The sequence below is a fragment of the Rhinolophus hipposideros genome (genome assembly GCF_964194185.1).
Source record: "Rhinolophus hipposideros genome assembly, chromosome: 9".
In the NCBI taxonomy this organism is placed as follows: Eukaryota; Metazoa; Chordata; class Mammalia; order Chiroptera; family Rhinolophidae; genus Rhinolophus; species Rhinolophus hipposideros.
The window spans coordinates 89,317,927-89,334,070 of record NC_138055.1 but is presented as its reverse complement, the minus strand read 5'-3'; the positions used below and the strand labels follow the sequence as shown (position 1 = coordinate 89,334,070).

Here is a 16,144-nt window from a genome sequence, read left to right as displayed (position 1 = left end):
CCGGATGGCTCAGTTGGTTGGAGCGCATCCTCTCAACCACAAAGTTGCCAGTTTGACTCCTGCAAGGTATGGTGGGTAGCGCCCCCTACAACTAACAAGGGGTAACTGGACCTGGAGCTGAGCTGTGCCCTCCACAACTAAGACTGAAAGGACAACAACTTGAAGCTGAACGGCACCCTCCACAACTAAGATTGAAAGGACAACAACTAGACTTGGAAAAAGTCCTGGAAGTACACACTGTTCCCCAATAAAGTCCTGTACCCCTGTTCCCCAATAAAAATCTTTAAAAAAATAAGATAAAGTAAAGTAAAATAAAAATAAAATAAAATCAGCTTCAGGAACAAGCCAGAAGAGTTTTAGGCTCTAAGGTAAACAACAGAAAGAAAACCCCCCAAAAAAGACAGCCCTGATAGCTTTATTTTGAAAGTAGGGAAACTGCAACTACTTGCATAAATGAAATTCAAAGGTGTAACTTTTTCCTGCTCTCTTCCCGGCGAATCAAGGGAGAAAATGAGGGCATCAAACAACCTGTCAATAGTAATATGTTGTTTAATCACTTTATAGAATAAAGCTTATGTTTTGGGGCCTATTAGGTAAACTACCATTAAACAAATTGTTAGGGATAGAGGGAACAAAGGGAAGAACAACAGAAGTCCCTAAGCCTCAGTCTTGGGAATATGCTGGAAGCCACCCAACCCTTGGTGACTGGGAACCCTCTCAGCTCCACCAAAGTGAAGTCAGACAGTATCCTCAGGCTGTTTTTCAAGTTCCTTCATAAATCCACAGTGTTTCTGTACAGCAGTAAAGCTACTAGCTCAAAGCAGGCTGGGCGACCTCAGATGGCTCCTCTGGAACTAGAGGAGCACTGGGGACACTGGAGAAAATGATGGTGTCGTGACCAACTCAAAAGGCCACCTATTGATGTGCCACATGCCACCATTGGAGCGCGTGTGCGTGCACACACACACACACACACACACTCTTGCACGTGTATGCATGTGTACACTTCCCCCAGGGGCTGAGGCCAAGACGGGCAGCTCACATCAGATGGATGAATAGCAGGTCTGTCCCGCCAGCTGTGTGCTCTCTCCCACCCAAAGAAAGCAGTAGAGACTCAGACAGCAAAGCCTGGAGTAGCCCACGCAGTCTGTTACTGGCACCCGGTGTGTGTGAAGGCACTTAAGGGCAGCAGCATGGAATCAGAAAGAGAAATCATCGACCTTCAAGTAAGTTCTCTCTGGGGCTGAGGAGAGTGGAGACGGGGAGGAGAGGTGACGGTGAGGGAAGAAAGGATTAATATGTTGGTCATTTGATATTCCCCTCCCACCCTCCCATTTTCTTTCTTACCCCACTTCTCCAAATGCGCCCTAGGCTTTCCTTCTTTATTCCTTCTTGCTGTTTCCCTGCCTGGTTCTTCACTTGTTTTTAAATATGTGAGAAATGGATTGTTTCAATCTCTTTTGGCCTCTGCTTCCTCTTGTCAAAGATCTAATTAGATTTGTGTTACCAGAAAATTATTTCATATTCTGTGCAGTGCTTTTCCCAAAACCCCTGGACAATAGAGACTTATTTGAGAGCTGCGGGGTATGTCTCTAGAGACAAGGAAAGATATGAGTTTTGGGGTTAGGAAGAAAGGCAGCTGGCCAACTTTGCATTTTATAGGTTGGAAAAATCTGGAGCCATTTCTTGGCTCTCACCACAAAGCTGCGCTGTGTAGGACAGTGTCTCATTCGGACAGTGCGAGAAAAGTAAGTCAGTATAATCTACCAGGAGGAGACAGAACCTGGGGTAGACTTCAGGGCATCAGAGGTTCACCCCTGGAAAGGAGAGAATGTTTATCTGGTGACAGGGGAGTCGCGTCTCGAGAGTCACACTCCCCGACTCTGTCTACTGAACAGAGTTGAATCAACCCTCTATCACAGAGGTTGTGTGATACATTCTCATGTCTGACAATTAGAGTGCGGAAGGACTTTTCAGATCAAGAATTTGAGAATATATTCTTCGAGCAAAATCTTAAGCAGCAGCCCAGTATATGCTTCAAATGAAAGAGGAGCTGCCGTGCGTGTGTGTGTGTGTGTGTGTGTGTGTTGGGCACAGTGGTGGGAGCCTGGCAGAGCCTCCGTCCTTTGCTCCTGAGACACAACCAGGGAAGTTCTAGCATTACTCAGAGTGCTGTGTCAAAACCATTGATCATGTACAACCACATACCAGTGTCATTTTCCTTGATTTTCATCCAGCCCCAAATAAGAGCCCATCTCAGGGCTTGCTGGTCCCTTTGCCTGAAGGCCTCTTACCTTGGCTGGCTCTATCTAGTACCTTCAGGTCTTAGCTCAAATATTACTACGTTGGGGAGATCCTCCTCCCAATTTGTCCTTATCATTTGTTTTATTTCTTCCACAGCACTGCTCACTTTTTGAAGTTACGTTGTTTATTGATTACTTATTGTAATATCGCTAGAACATAACCGCCATTAGAGCAGGATATCCTCTGTTTTATTCATTGCTGTATCTCTAGGGCCCTGGGAAGGGCTTGGTACACAGTAACTGCTCAGAAAATATTTGTTCAATGAATGAGTTAAGGAAACCATGAGTTAGAGGGCTCACTCATAGGCATAAGGTCACTCAACCAGAACATGACAGAACCAGGACTCCACCCCAGGTCTTCTGATGGTGGGGTGGATTCTCTTTTCACTGCATCTAATTCTTGCTTCCATTGGATCCATAGTAGCTAAGGAAACAGTATTGCTCATTTTCAGTCTCTGAGGAACAAGTTTCTTATGTGCTAATGGACTAAATGATCCTGAGTTACAGGCTACGGACTCTGCATTTGAAAGAAAGGTTCAGGAAGAAAGAGGAAGGTAGGACTAAAGAGGAGGAAATCACTGGCCAGGCCTTGATAAATGTCTCTATCTGTAGCATGTAACTAAATTGTTGAGGTACCTTTCTCCATTAGAGTTATTCTCTCTCTCCTGATATACTCTTTTTATTGTGTGTCTGATTCATACTTCCCTTTGGTCATTGATATATTTGGTTGGTCCAAAAGTTATCAGTTAGTTTCCAAAACTTCCCCTCCAGTTCTGGATCAAAATAAAACTGGAGGGGTGTCCCGTTAGCTCAGTTGGTTAGAGCATGGTGCTGGTAACACCAAGGTTGCCGGTTCAATCCCTGCATGGGCCACTGTGAGCTGTGCCCTCCTTTAAAACAAAAACAAAAACAAAAACAGTTGGATCAAAATAAGCCTTGACTCTTCTTTGAAAAAAAGTCACTGTGGTCTTCTGAGAAGAGGGTGAGCTTTTGTTAAGGACAGGTGGATATGTCTGTTCGCTCGTAGCATGATTTTATCCTCTCCTCATGTGGCAGATGCTCTGAAATCCAGACAAAAAATACATATAAAGACCCTAGATTATTATGTATTAAATAAATATTAGTTCCATCTCTGCTTTTGTTTTTGTTTTTGATGGTTTCCCAAGGGTGGTAAAGGTCTATAGACTTTAGCTAAGTCATTTTATCCATTCATTCAACTAATAGTTACTGACCAATGACTATATATTTCATTCTATGCTTGCTAGGTATGGAAAAATTATCTTAGTTCATGAGGTCATTATAGTGAGTTGAATTTCTGCATGAGCTAAATAATGTTGATCTGTTTTATAGCCCCAAGAGAAATTCTTAAACTTGTAAATGTGTTATTTATTTCAAGAAGAACAGGTAGAAAAATATGTTAATGATTTACTGTTTTCCATCCTAAACACCTTAAAGCCCAAATCCAAATAATGATAGTACAGTATTTAAACCAGGGCATCTTTCTTTACCATATAATTATTGTTCTCCCCTTCATAATCATGATCTTTAAAAAATTTTGATTTTTCAATTACAGTTGATTTTCAATATTATATTAGTTTCAGGAATAGGGGTTAGACATTTATATAACTTACGAAGTGATCCCCCTGATAAATCTAGTCCCCACCCGGCTCTATACATAGTTATTATAATATTATTAACTATATTGCCTATGCTGTACTTTACATCCCTGGGACTATTTTGTAACTACCAATTTGTACTTCTTAATCCCAAAATATGGAATGCTTCACTAATTTGCATGTCACCCTTGTGGAGGGGCCATGCTAATCTTCCCTGTATAGTTCCAATTTTAGTACATGTGTTGCCCTAGTGAGCTCTATCCTCCTGACCTTGGAGACTTCATTTATGTTAAGTACAATGATTAACTCCTATTGATCACTACCCCATCACCAAAACAAAACAAAGAAATAACAAATATTTATTGAGCTTTAATACTGTATTAAGTACCAAATAAACCATGATACCTGACCTTAGAAGGCTCATAATTAAGTGGAAGAAATAAAGACAATTACTATATTACCAAAAAAATAAATGAAAAAGAGGCCAGCCCAGGTGGCTCAGGTGGCTCCGGTGGTTGGAGCTCCGAGCTCCTAACGCAAAGGTCACTGGTTTGATTCCCACATGGGCCAGTGAGCTGTGCCCTCTACAGCTAAGATTATGAACAATGGCTCTCCCTGGAGCTGGGCTGCCATGAGCAGCCAGAGATCGGTGTGTGCTGCTGTGGGCTACCATGGTGGGCTCCGGTAAGCTGCCATGAGCGGCTGGTGGCCAGCGTGAGCGGCCGGCAGCCAGGGAGAGCTGTTATGAGCAGCCGACCCACGACCGGTGACCGACTGCCTCAGCCAGAGGGAGCGCAAGGCTCATAATAACAGCATGGACCAGGGAGCTGTGTCCTACACAACTAGACTAAGAAACGACGGCTTGAACTGGAAGGGGTCAGGGGAGGCGGAAGAAGGGGAAAAAAAACTGTTTCGTTAAAAGTAGTGTTTCCCAAAAATATGGTATAATTATCACCAATGGGTAGTAAAAGTATTATCAATGGCTGGCAATGTTTTATTGTAATGGTAATCTTTATAGTTTTAGTATGTATTACAGAAAACATAACTAATTCATCAAACCTGTGATTTCAAAAATTTTGTTGTTTAGGATGAGGCTAAAGGAAGTGGCACAGTATGTTTTCACACCTTATGCAGACCTTGCGAATGACTTGGTCACTCCCTGAATGTTTTAATAATTGTATCTGTCTTAACAGTTCAGAAGTGTGGCTGGTTTGGATGACATGAATCACAGGTGTATTTGTCTATGCCTATTGCTGCTTTCTTTTCATTAAAACATTGAAATCACAAACAAGGTACAATTGAAGTTTGGGAAACTCCAATCTAAAAAACATTAATTTAAGCCTCTATCATCAATACTGCAGGTGTTTCCCTAGGTCAAAACCTATGAAAGTGGGATCGTTAGTAGAGGTACAATTGGGTGTAAAAAATTGACACACAGTACTCAAAAGGAGTTGCCTCTAGAAGGTGAATGCCTGAAGCTACCCCTCTCCTACAGCCTGTGGCTGTGGTCTTCAAGCTTCCACCCTTCTTCCTGCCCTGCCAGGGAGCAAAGGCTGCTCCTCTCCAACGCTCTAGACTTGACTAGTTTCCCATCTTTCCCCAGCTCCCAGAGTCTGGATGTATGAAGGGTTGAGGAAAATCCCTTGTTCCCTCTTCAACAAGTGTTGCAATCCTACCCCTAAGTATGGACTTCAAGCCACTTGCCTTGTTCCTTTCCCCCAAAATCGAGCTCCTCTTACTTACAGATTCACCTAAATAGATTCAGTCCTTTGCCCCCTTTTTCTACCTGCGCTGGATGCTGAGGAAGATATGAAGGTGGTCAGATGATCTCCTAGAAGGGGAACTAAGCTTGCACATACTGAATGCAAATTCAATGTATAATAGAAAGGATTAATACAGCAAGAAATAAATGGAATGGAACGGCAGTGGAGGTAAAAATTACTTATGAGTAAAAGGAGGGTTGTAGATAAACTACTCTGAAAATATATTCAAATGGAAGCTCCAGAAAACAATTTGGTAGCATGTAACAAGAGACTTAAAAATGACCCAGTTATCCCACTTCTAGAATCAGCCTAAGAAAATAACCAGAAAATAATATGCAAGGATGTTCACTGAAATATTATTTATAGCAAATAAATGGAGTGTGCAACAATAAAATAGGAATGGTTAAATAAATTTTGGTACATCTGTAAAGAGATACCATGAAATAATTTTTTTCAATGTTTGGGAAGAATATGTAAAGGAATACCAAAATACTAATTACAGTTAAGGCAATAAAGTAGGATACATAGATGTGTAAATATCTTATTCTACTTTGCTTTTAAAATCATATAAATACGTGCAGGAAAACTATTCACAAGAAATACACCAAAATGTTAATAATGGTTATTTCTGGATTACGAATGACTTACTTTCTTCTTTTACTTTTATTTTTACTTTTTATTTCCTCTACACATTTCTACCAACCCATATATTATATTTAGAATAGAAAAAAAAAACCTGTAGTTTAAAAAAGAAAATTAGAGAAGCAGATGTATCTATATGCAAATGAGTAGATTTCTGAATATGGGCCATAGAGGCATAGATACACACATATATATTTATTCTCTGATTACCATAGAAAATAAACAGCTGACTAATCTTTTTTTTTAAGTAGGCATCTCCTTTTAAGTGGTTGTCCCACTTTTTAAAAGTTTTACACAGTATCTCAACTCTTGTTTTTAATATCTGAGTATGCTCCAAGAACAGACTAGAAATGTGACATCGGGACAAAACTGCAGACCACTGAGTTTCTATATAGCTCCTTCAGAGGGACAATATCAGACACGAGTAGAAGGGGCTAAGCTCGTCGCATCCCTGGTTTATTTAGATCTGATACATGACAACTTCAGTAATATGTCCTACTACCACCTAAAGAAAAATATAAAAAGCACTTGTATCGGATGGATGGATGGATGGATGGATGGATGGATGGATGGATGGCCAGCTAGACAGACAGACAGATGACACGACAAATAGTCCAATTTGTCTAGACTACAAGGTGAATGGAGGAGAAACCATGGGAAATATGATTATAAAGGTAGGTTGGAAACAGATCATGATAGACCTTGAGGGCCAAGTTACTCTCCTCCGGGATGAATTGACCAGTTAATAGGGACATTGATGCTCTTTGCTTTTGGTCACTTGGGCTCTCAGGTAAAGCTCCTGGAAAGGGGTGGGTAAGTAATAAAAAATGTGGTTATGCCTGCCAAAGCCTAACCCCCCGCCCAGATTTGGACTTCTAAATGGTACGTGGAGGGGCCATCAGTCTAGTAGCCCAAAGGCCTTGTTTGAAAGAGGAGAAAACTGAGGTCCAGAGATCTGTGATATTTAATTGGGCCTTTGAATCCCATATGATCTGCCCAAAGTCAGCCTCAACATTGAGCAGAGTATCCAATGGACAGCAGAGAAACTATTCACTGAACACTGTATTTGTTGACAAATTCATATATTCAATTTGCCATGCACAGTGAAAGGGTCTTTCAAACACGATACCATCTAATCCTCCCAACTACCCAGTGCTCATTACTCTACCTTTAATGGATAAGGAACCAAAATTCAGAGAGGTTAAGTGCAAGATCACAGAGCAGAAAAGTGGAAGGGCTAGAACTGAAACCTAAATTGCTTTTTGCTATACTCTAGCTCAGTGGTTTTCAAATGTGGTCCCTGGAGCAGCAGTAGTCCACAAGGTGGAAACTTATTAGAAATGCAAATTCTCCGTCCCTACTCCAGATCTGCTAAATCAGAAACCCTTGCAATGGGGCGCAGCAGTCGTGTTTTTAAAAGACCCCTGGTGATTCTGATGCACACTAAAGTTTCAGAACCACTGCTTAGATACAGGGCTGATGGATGAGAGGGGGTATGAAGCCTCCAAGACTGGTCCCCTTTCTCCCAGTTACTCCTCGATAAACCAAGAGGTGGCATTTACAGCAGACTGAGTAATGCAGCTCCCAGGATCAGGTAGGGATGTTGGCAAAGCAAGGGGCCCAGGCTGGAGCACATGCCAGGAAGGAGGAGCTGCCAGTCACTTTTAGAAAGCACAAAGGATGCAAACTTCTTGTTTCAGTGCGGGCACCACCACACTCGCTGTTACTCCGTCTGTGTGGTGATTTATACCCACTCTGATGAGAGATGCTTTGGGACTACTCCAGCCTGGGAAAGAGGTGTGTTAGACAGACCTATCCCACTATGGACACTAAGCATAACGAAGGGCACAGGTGGAGATGAATGTGTCTCTCCCATCATCCAGCCCTGCCCCTCATGACAGGAAGGCAAGCAACTGCAGGCGAGAGTGGGACTTTCCCACAGGGCGCCTGGGCAGACACCCAGGGTGGGGAGCACTCCCCTTCTGCAGAGGTGGAGGAGAAAGAGCAGAGGGGCACAGTATTCCCAAAGAGTCTGCCCACGGCCTTGGGGACAGGAGTCAGGAGGGCACGGGGCAGTGCTAAGACATCAGCCAGTGACAGAGAGTTGCATTCTGCAATCTGGAATCCAGGGTCTGCAACCAGGGTCCTAAAAAAAATGAGCCTGAGAGCTACAAGTTCATCAGGTTCCACGCCAAGAGAATGGAAAACTCCCGGGCCTCTCCAGTGGTGACCTCCCTGTTTCCACTGCCCTCATCCAGGGAACCGGCTCTGCTGACCCCCAGGTGTGAGGGTCAGGCTTTGGTCGTTGTTTTTGTGTGCCTGCCTTGTGCCCCGGGTACAGAGTCCAGGGACCCATCGTCTGTCCGGATACACATTTTCAGTGCTAATCTGTACACAGCAGGGCTGGTGTCATTCACGCAGTCAGGACCTTTCCTCTTCAGCTGCAGTTTCCTAGAAGTGTGACCGCCCAGTGTTGTGATTCAAACAGGGCTCAGTCCCTAGGGATAGCAGGGCCAGGCGGGCTTGGCCGTGTTGGACCTTTAATGCCACACCCTGTCTGTTTCTGGTTTTCACATCAATCGACATAATTTAATGCCCTTCCACACCCCTTGTTGTGAGCTGCTTTCAAGAGGGTTAGGGGCGAGGGTGAGGAGCAGATATCTCGGAAAGAGATTTGTCCCGCTTGCCACGACAGCATCTCTGTTACCCAGGTCCTGGGCTGCTCCACGCAATCACTGGAAAGCCAGTGCCTTCCCAGCCACCCTCTGCTTTCAGGCCTTCAAGGAGAGGCTACAGGACAGAAGGTCCAAATCCTCTACTAAGATTTCTCCTCTCCTGGCAGTTATGCGAGTGGCTTTAAGAGGAGGCAGGGTGGGATGGAGGGGAGCAAAGGGTAGACAAGTTTTCTGCTCAATACAATTTCCACTGGTGTCCCCAAATCCTGAGAGTTCAATATTGCCTGTACATAGTTTTCACCGTAATAGCAGCCAGCATGGGGCTGTCAGTGTGAGATGATAGATAGATAGATAGAAGAGAGAGAGAGAGAGAGAGAGAGAGAGAGAGAGAGAGAGAGAGAGAGAGAGAGAGAGAGAGAGAGAGAGATAATAGACAGGCAGGCAGGCAAGCAGGCAGAGAATATGACTATGAGAAAGGGACGAGACAGAAAAGAGCCCTGTTATTTTGTTTTCCGTTCTCCATGTGATCTGCAGTATTTTTCCTCCTTCTTAAGAAGTCAGCCTCCTCCTCCACTATCCAATGTGACCTACTTATCTTTTCCCTTTGAAGGGAGGTACCTTGGACGGCATCCCAGTCCAGGGTGGTTCTGTCTGAGTCTCAAAGAGACAAGCTCTGTAGTAAATGAAAACCAGAAGCTGTAAAATCATGGAGCCAGGTAGTAGGGACGTTAGGCAAGGTTGGGGAAGAAGGGAAGTAGAGCTTGGAGCCCCGAGGAGAGTGATCAGTGGTGAGTCCTTGGTCATCAGGACTGATTCATGCCATGACTAAGGGGAATAGGTTTGGGACCCATCAAAGAGTAGTGGAAGGAGCAGATATTGACTGCTGGAAAGAGTGCACAGAGGGAAAAATAAAATCCCACTTCTTGCAAGATCCCTGCTTTCTGCCTCTAGTTCACTGAATTGAGTTATCTAATCTCTGAGCCCCAGTTTTCTTATATGCAAAATGGGGATAATAATTTGTACCTCAGGAGATTGATGAAAAGATTAAACAATTTACCCCACCCTCTGTTTCCTCCGAGAGAAAGTTCAACTAGATCTCAGAACAATGGCATATATGTCATAATAGCTACCATTTATACGAGTATATACCTATTTTGTGGGAGCTACTGTATATAGTTTATTTCACTTAATTCTGTGAGGAATGTATTATGCCCGCTTTAACAATCAGGAATCAAAGGTTCAGAGAAGTTTAGTCAGTTATGCAAAGTCACAGAGCCAGCAAGTGGCCGAGCTGAGGTTGGCACTCACAGCTGTCTGACTCAAGGCGTGTGCTCTTAAATACCTCCCCTGGACTGTCACATCACTGGCCTTAATGACAAAGGAGTTGGCAATACCTTTGTCCACAAAGCTTAAGTAAATTTAGAACGCTGAGTCAGATTGGGGTACCAAGAAATCAAAGAATAATTGGGGTTGTATAATGCCATCATTTTATGTTCATCTTGGCAGTGAGGAGAGATTGCCTTGCAGTGTGGACAACCATAAACGCCTATCTGGTCTCTAGCCTCTGGGCCTTCAGTCTGGCCTCCCTCCAACCCACTCTCCTCACTGTAGCCACAGAGAACATTTTCCTGCTTCTATCCATGGTGCCCAGCTGCCCTCAGGATTACATCCAAACCCAAAGTGCTCAGGGCCTGTCCTGTCCTTAGTAGGCCAGGCCCTACGCTTGAAAGCCCCCTTCCCCATTTTCTATCAAATGTATTAAAATACACTCGTATCACTCACCAAATGTGAATTTTTTTCATGTAAAAATTTTGAAAGGATTTTTAATTATTTGAATGTTGGAATGATTAATTTGAATGTTCAATTGTCATATGTAGGTGCTGACAAATGTTTTTCAAGTCTCAAATATGTGGGGCCTTTGGAAAGCTCACAGTCCTGAGGACGTCACGTATGGGGCCTAATGGGTGAACTAGCCCTCTCTGTGGCCTGTCCACGTGCCCTGCACGCCAGGCTTTTGTAAATACTGTTTCCTCTGCCAAGAATTTTGTTTCTCTTTCTACAACTGTACCCCGCTCACACCATTCTCTCCTCCCTCATTGCCCAGAAATTTATTTTGACCTAAGTTCATAGATACCCAACCTCTGTGTCCTTGTGTGTAAAATGGGAGTGATCATGATACCTAGTTTATATGGCTTTGAAGAAGATAGATAAGTTAACACACCAAAGGCTTGCTACACGAAGTATGATTTCATGTACCATCACTTGAGAGCTTGTAAGAAATGCAGAATCTCAGGCCCCACCCCAGATACACTGAAATCAGAATCTGCGGGTTAACAAGATTCACAGGTGATTCAAATGTACATTTAAGTTGGAGGAGCACTGCACTAAAGCACTTAGAACAATGCCTGTAACATAATAAACACTCAATACATGACAGCCGTTATTAATGTCATATTGTTAAAGATCAGGTTTTTAACATTGTGCTCAATTTCCCTTAACGCCTTACTTTTAATTTGAAAACTCTAGTGCAGCGGTTTGCAAAGGAGTTCCTGGGGAACACAAGCATCCTGGGACCTGGAGCATGGCATTTCAGCTAAATGCTGAGGTTACAGTCAAGACAGGCTTCCTGCAACTCAGGCAGCTTCCCTTCATCTAGAGCAGGGGTGTCCAAACTGCGGCCTGTGGGCTAACTGCAGCCAGCAATCCATTTTTTATTGGCCCGCAGAAAATTCCAAAAATATATTTAGTTTACTTAAATAAACCAGGTGAGGCAATAACGTACTTCACCTCGAGTGAGTGGCCCGGCTGTTTGTGTATTTTACCGCATATGGCCCTTGGTGAAAAACGTTGAAAAAAGTTTGGACACCCCTGATCCAGAGAGAGACAGATAAGAAAATAGGCAACCGCAATACCTAGTGTGACAGGGCTACCAAAAACAGGTATCGAGGTGCTGTAGGAGGCAGCTAACCCAGGCTTTTGGGGTCAGGGAAAATGCTATTATTCTACAGCCTAAAAGATGTTTCAGTAACTTGATGCCCCCCACAGTGGCAAAGTGGTCTCCACTTAAGCAGTGGACTGACTGCATCCAGGTGTGAGACGGCCTGGGAAAGCCTTTGACTTTGCTTGAGGACATCTACTGCCCTTGCTGTCTGCTCCCAAAGCAAGAAAGGGAACCATGGGGGTTTGGTGTCTTGGTGTCTACTACTTGGTGTCTTGACTACATAGCCCAGTCACTTAGAGACAACATTGGCTTCGTTGCAAACCAGACCCTCAGAGCCTTAGTTTTCTCATTTCCACCACTAGAATAACGGTACACCTCCCTACAGGCTTCTTGTGAGGATTGAGTGAGAAGACAAAAGTTAAGTTCCAGGCAGAGAAGGGGCAGAAATCAAGTGTCCCTTCTCGTCTCCTGTTCCTTAGTGTGCACACCGTGCAGCAGCTGGGTGGATTTAGGCCTGAGGGCTGGAGCTTCCACACAGCGAACATTTCTTCTTACAAGTACAACCCTCCCTTCCCTTCCCCCAACCAGGGCTGGGAAGCTGAGATACGCGGCAATCGTGTCCGACAGCAAGCTGGAAGGGAGGGGGTCAGTTAGGGTCACAGGTGGGGTGGTTTTGGAGGGAAGAAACAGCGCACTGTTTCCTGCAGCACTAAACAGCCCTTGATGGATCCTCTGAAAGCTCCGGAACAGACCCGGCCCAGTGCGGCCACGGCGAACCTTGGGCAGCCCGCCTTGTCCTGAAGTGGTGCATTCCCTGGCAGAGGCCTTCATAGAAATGTGAATATTCTTTTCATAAAGAGGAGACTGCGTCCTCTGAAGGAATACTCGGGAGACTGGCCTTCCCCTTGCCCAAAGTGCCCCCCAAAAGGCAGGGGAGAACCAAGCGGAAAAGGTGGAGCGGCCGGGCAGCCGCTGATTGGCTGCGAAGAGGCCGCCCCTGGGACCACCCGGCCGGCGATCAGGCCCGGGGGGCGGGGTGATCAGGCAGGGGAGGGGAAGAGGGGGAGGGGGGGGGAGGGAAGGAGGGGCGGGGGGCGGGGTGATCAGGCCGGGGGGCGGGGGTGCGGGGCCCCAGAACCCGGAGGGCTAGGCCTGCGAACACAGTCAGCTGACTGCGGCCTGCAAGCTGCTAAGGGGAAGCGGGCGTTGGGATATACTTCCTCCATCCGGCCTCGGGGCCTCCCTTGCGTTTGGCCTTGAGCTTTTGTTAATGTGGCTTTATCTCTTCCTTCCCCCGGGAGAAGGCCGAGCGCCGTCCTCATCCTTTTCTAAAGCAAAACAACCCCCTCCTATCCCCAGCTCAGCTCGGCCTTTGGCTCGGTCTGCACTGACAGTCCGACTGGCTTCGGGTTGGGGGAGGCAGAGAGGCCTCTTCCTGCCTCTCCCCCCCCCCCCCAGCGGACTTGCTGACGGGTGGGTGGAGCCCAGTCGGGGCTATTTCTGTTGCTTCTTCGCAGAGAAGTCTTTCGTTTCCTGCTTAGTTTCCCCTGGGCTTCCCTTATAGCTACCGCTTTCTGAGCCTTTTTCTTGTATCAAGCAAGCACTTTACATATACACATTTTTCTGATATTTCAGGGAAACTGTGAATCTACCATTAACTACGATTTACAGATGAGAAAACTAGAAGTTCAGAGAAGTTAATTTGCTGAATGCCCGCCTAGTGGAGTGTTTCAACTGGGATTCACGTCCTAAGTAGGCTGACTCTGAGCACATTTATCCTGCCATGTTCTCTGGCTGAGGCCTACGCCAGGACTATGTCGTAGAATGTGGTGGTCAGCTAAATTCTACCGGAAAACCACACTGTTTTCTGTTAAAGAACAACAAAAAATCAATTGAGTAAATTTGAAGATCTAATTGGCTTTATTAAGCAATTCATGAATCTAGCAAGTAGAGAGGAGCCTAGAATATGGAAGGTTTTTTTTAGACAGAAACTGTGTGGGGATAAGAAAGTTATTAGCAAAAGAAAAGAAAGGATTTGTTCAGGTTACCTTCCCTTGGGGAGGGGGTGCATGTCTTATCAGGCAGATTGCCTCACTTTCCTTGGGGGGAGCGATGGAGAGGGTGCATGTGACAATTACCTCATTGGTACTGACCAGACCGACAGGTTAAGATTACATTCCTGGAGAAGGCTGAAACTGCAATTAGGTCAGATATTAAATCTAGGTTCGGCCTGTGGTTTTCTCTTGAACATTTCAGACATTTTGGGGGCCAGACTAGGACATAACTTAGCCCTCGGGCAATATGAGGAAAGATTTCCCCTAGAACATGTTTCTTTAGCACAGGGATCTATTCAGAGATAGGCATTCTATTTGTCCAAAGCCTCACCTAATGGAACCCACCTGCAAATCAACCATAAACAAGATCAATCCAGAGGAAGGGAGAGCTCGGAGCGGGAGCAACTCAGTGTAATTGCTTTGAGGTGCTCAAGGTGCTTGAGAAGGGCCATATTCTTCCAGATCCTATTATCCTGCTTTGGCCAAAGAATAGACATATCATCCCAGAACAACCCCTTCTCCGTGAGAGGGTAGGAATATTTGAGAAGGTGTAAATGGTAGCTCTGAAAACCAGAATGTTATACACAGGGGTTTTGTTTTGATGAGACAACAGTGAAGCAATGGCTGGGTTTTATTATTTAAAAATAGCACAAGCAATTTGTCAAACAATTTGCGAACATAATTACATAAGAGAAAACCTGAAAACCAGCGGGAGGACCCATACCTTAAGATTCTGTGGGGGCAGAGACCCTGAGAGCAGTTTCCAGGCTCTCGGCCTCACGTGGAAAGGTGCTGGCTCGGGTAGTAGATGGCCATCCGCTGTGGCTGGGTGGCCATCGGCTGTTACCAATTAACCATTAGCCACTAATATAACTGCCGTGGCTACGCTGCGGGGTTGGTGGGTTGGCAGAGAAGCAGACATCGGATTGTGGCTAGCAAGTGCGGTTAGCAAGCGGATTGCGGATTGCGGATCGTGTTGATCCTACTTCCTGTGTCTCGCCCAGCCACCAGGGAGACTGCAGTGCAGGAAGGCCCCTGTTGGGGTACTGGTGGATGTTTGCTTTTGTGTCTCAACCAGCTGCCATCAAGAATATAGTGGTATGACTCCCCTATCCATGGCTCCGTTGTTGTTCCTTTTTGGCCTCCCCATATCCTGAGTTCTTGTGTGGGAGTGGGACCAGAGACCCTGCATGACAGATCCCTACACAGAGTACATGACGATTTATGAAGATCACTTCTTATCCCATCTCTAATCTACAGCCCTCGATCATCTGCTACTGAAGTAGGGAGAGGTCTGTGGCATTCGAGCCAAAGAGGGGGGTGGAATGGGAGTGATTCTCCTTTAACATATGAGTAAACACAATACAAACTGGACATTTAAAAATAAAAAACACTGCTAAAAGGGGAAGAGCAATAGAAATTACCATGCCCCTGGGATGAGTTAATGGCCATAGCTGAGCACTGAAGGTCTCACCAGTGCTCACCCCTGGAGTGTGTTGCATTAGGAGAAGTACACTTCAGCTTTCCTCAGGCCAGAAGCCCTGATATTTACCCTTTTTTAAAGCTTTAGTTTCCACATTTGTAAGATAAGGAATTTGGATATGATGGCTCCTAGGCTGCCCCCAAGCTGGGAAACTCCTGATTCCGCAATGCCCAGATATTTTCATTATGTGATGCTCAACTCCTGCATCCCAATAATGTGTAAATCATCTAACTGCTCAGCTTTCCTGCTTGATGACATCATCACTGCCAGTTCCAAGTGCACTTGGCTGCCAGAGAGCAAACATTCCATGTGTGAAATGGGGATACATACTGCTGTGACAGTAGGTCTGGCAAATTTGAGGCATGCTGATTTAATCTGAAACCACACGAAATGCGGTGCAGTCTCCAACACAGTATTGGGGACCTGAGCCCAGGGGAAAGCCTCCTAACTTGCTTTTAGGCAGCATCACTTAATGCCTCAAGGCTTTAAGGAGGCAAGAATCAGAGTCCTTAGAAACCTTAGGCTTATGATCCTCGGGAAGTTAACAGGTCTACCTCCACCTTCGATCACGTAAGATTCATTACACCTGGACCATCATCAGCCATGTCTATTAAGCTTAGAGGTTCTATTTGATGAGATCCGCAGCTGAAGCTAAAACCATCCTCAG

General features: G+C 45.1%; 1 protein-coding gene across 1 annotated transcript in view; it reads left to right on the top strand.

The window, feature by feature from the left end:
- The first annotated feature begins 1,114 nt into the window (after positions 1-1,114).
- The window catches only part of NINJ2 (ninjurin 2), an 81,301-nt gene continuing 66,271 nt past the window's right edge, over positions 1,115-16,144 (top strand). The window contains exon 1 of the mRNA XM_081059623.1: positions 1,115-1,226. Within this exon, the coding sequence (XP_080915749.1) occupies positions 1,194-1,226 (33 nt within the window). The 5' untranslated portion in view covers positions 1,115-1,193. The remainder of the gene's footprint in view (positions 1,227-16,144) is intronic.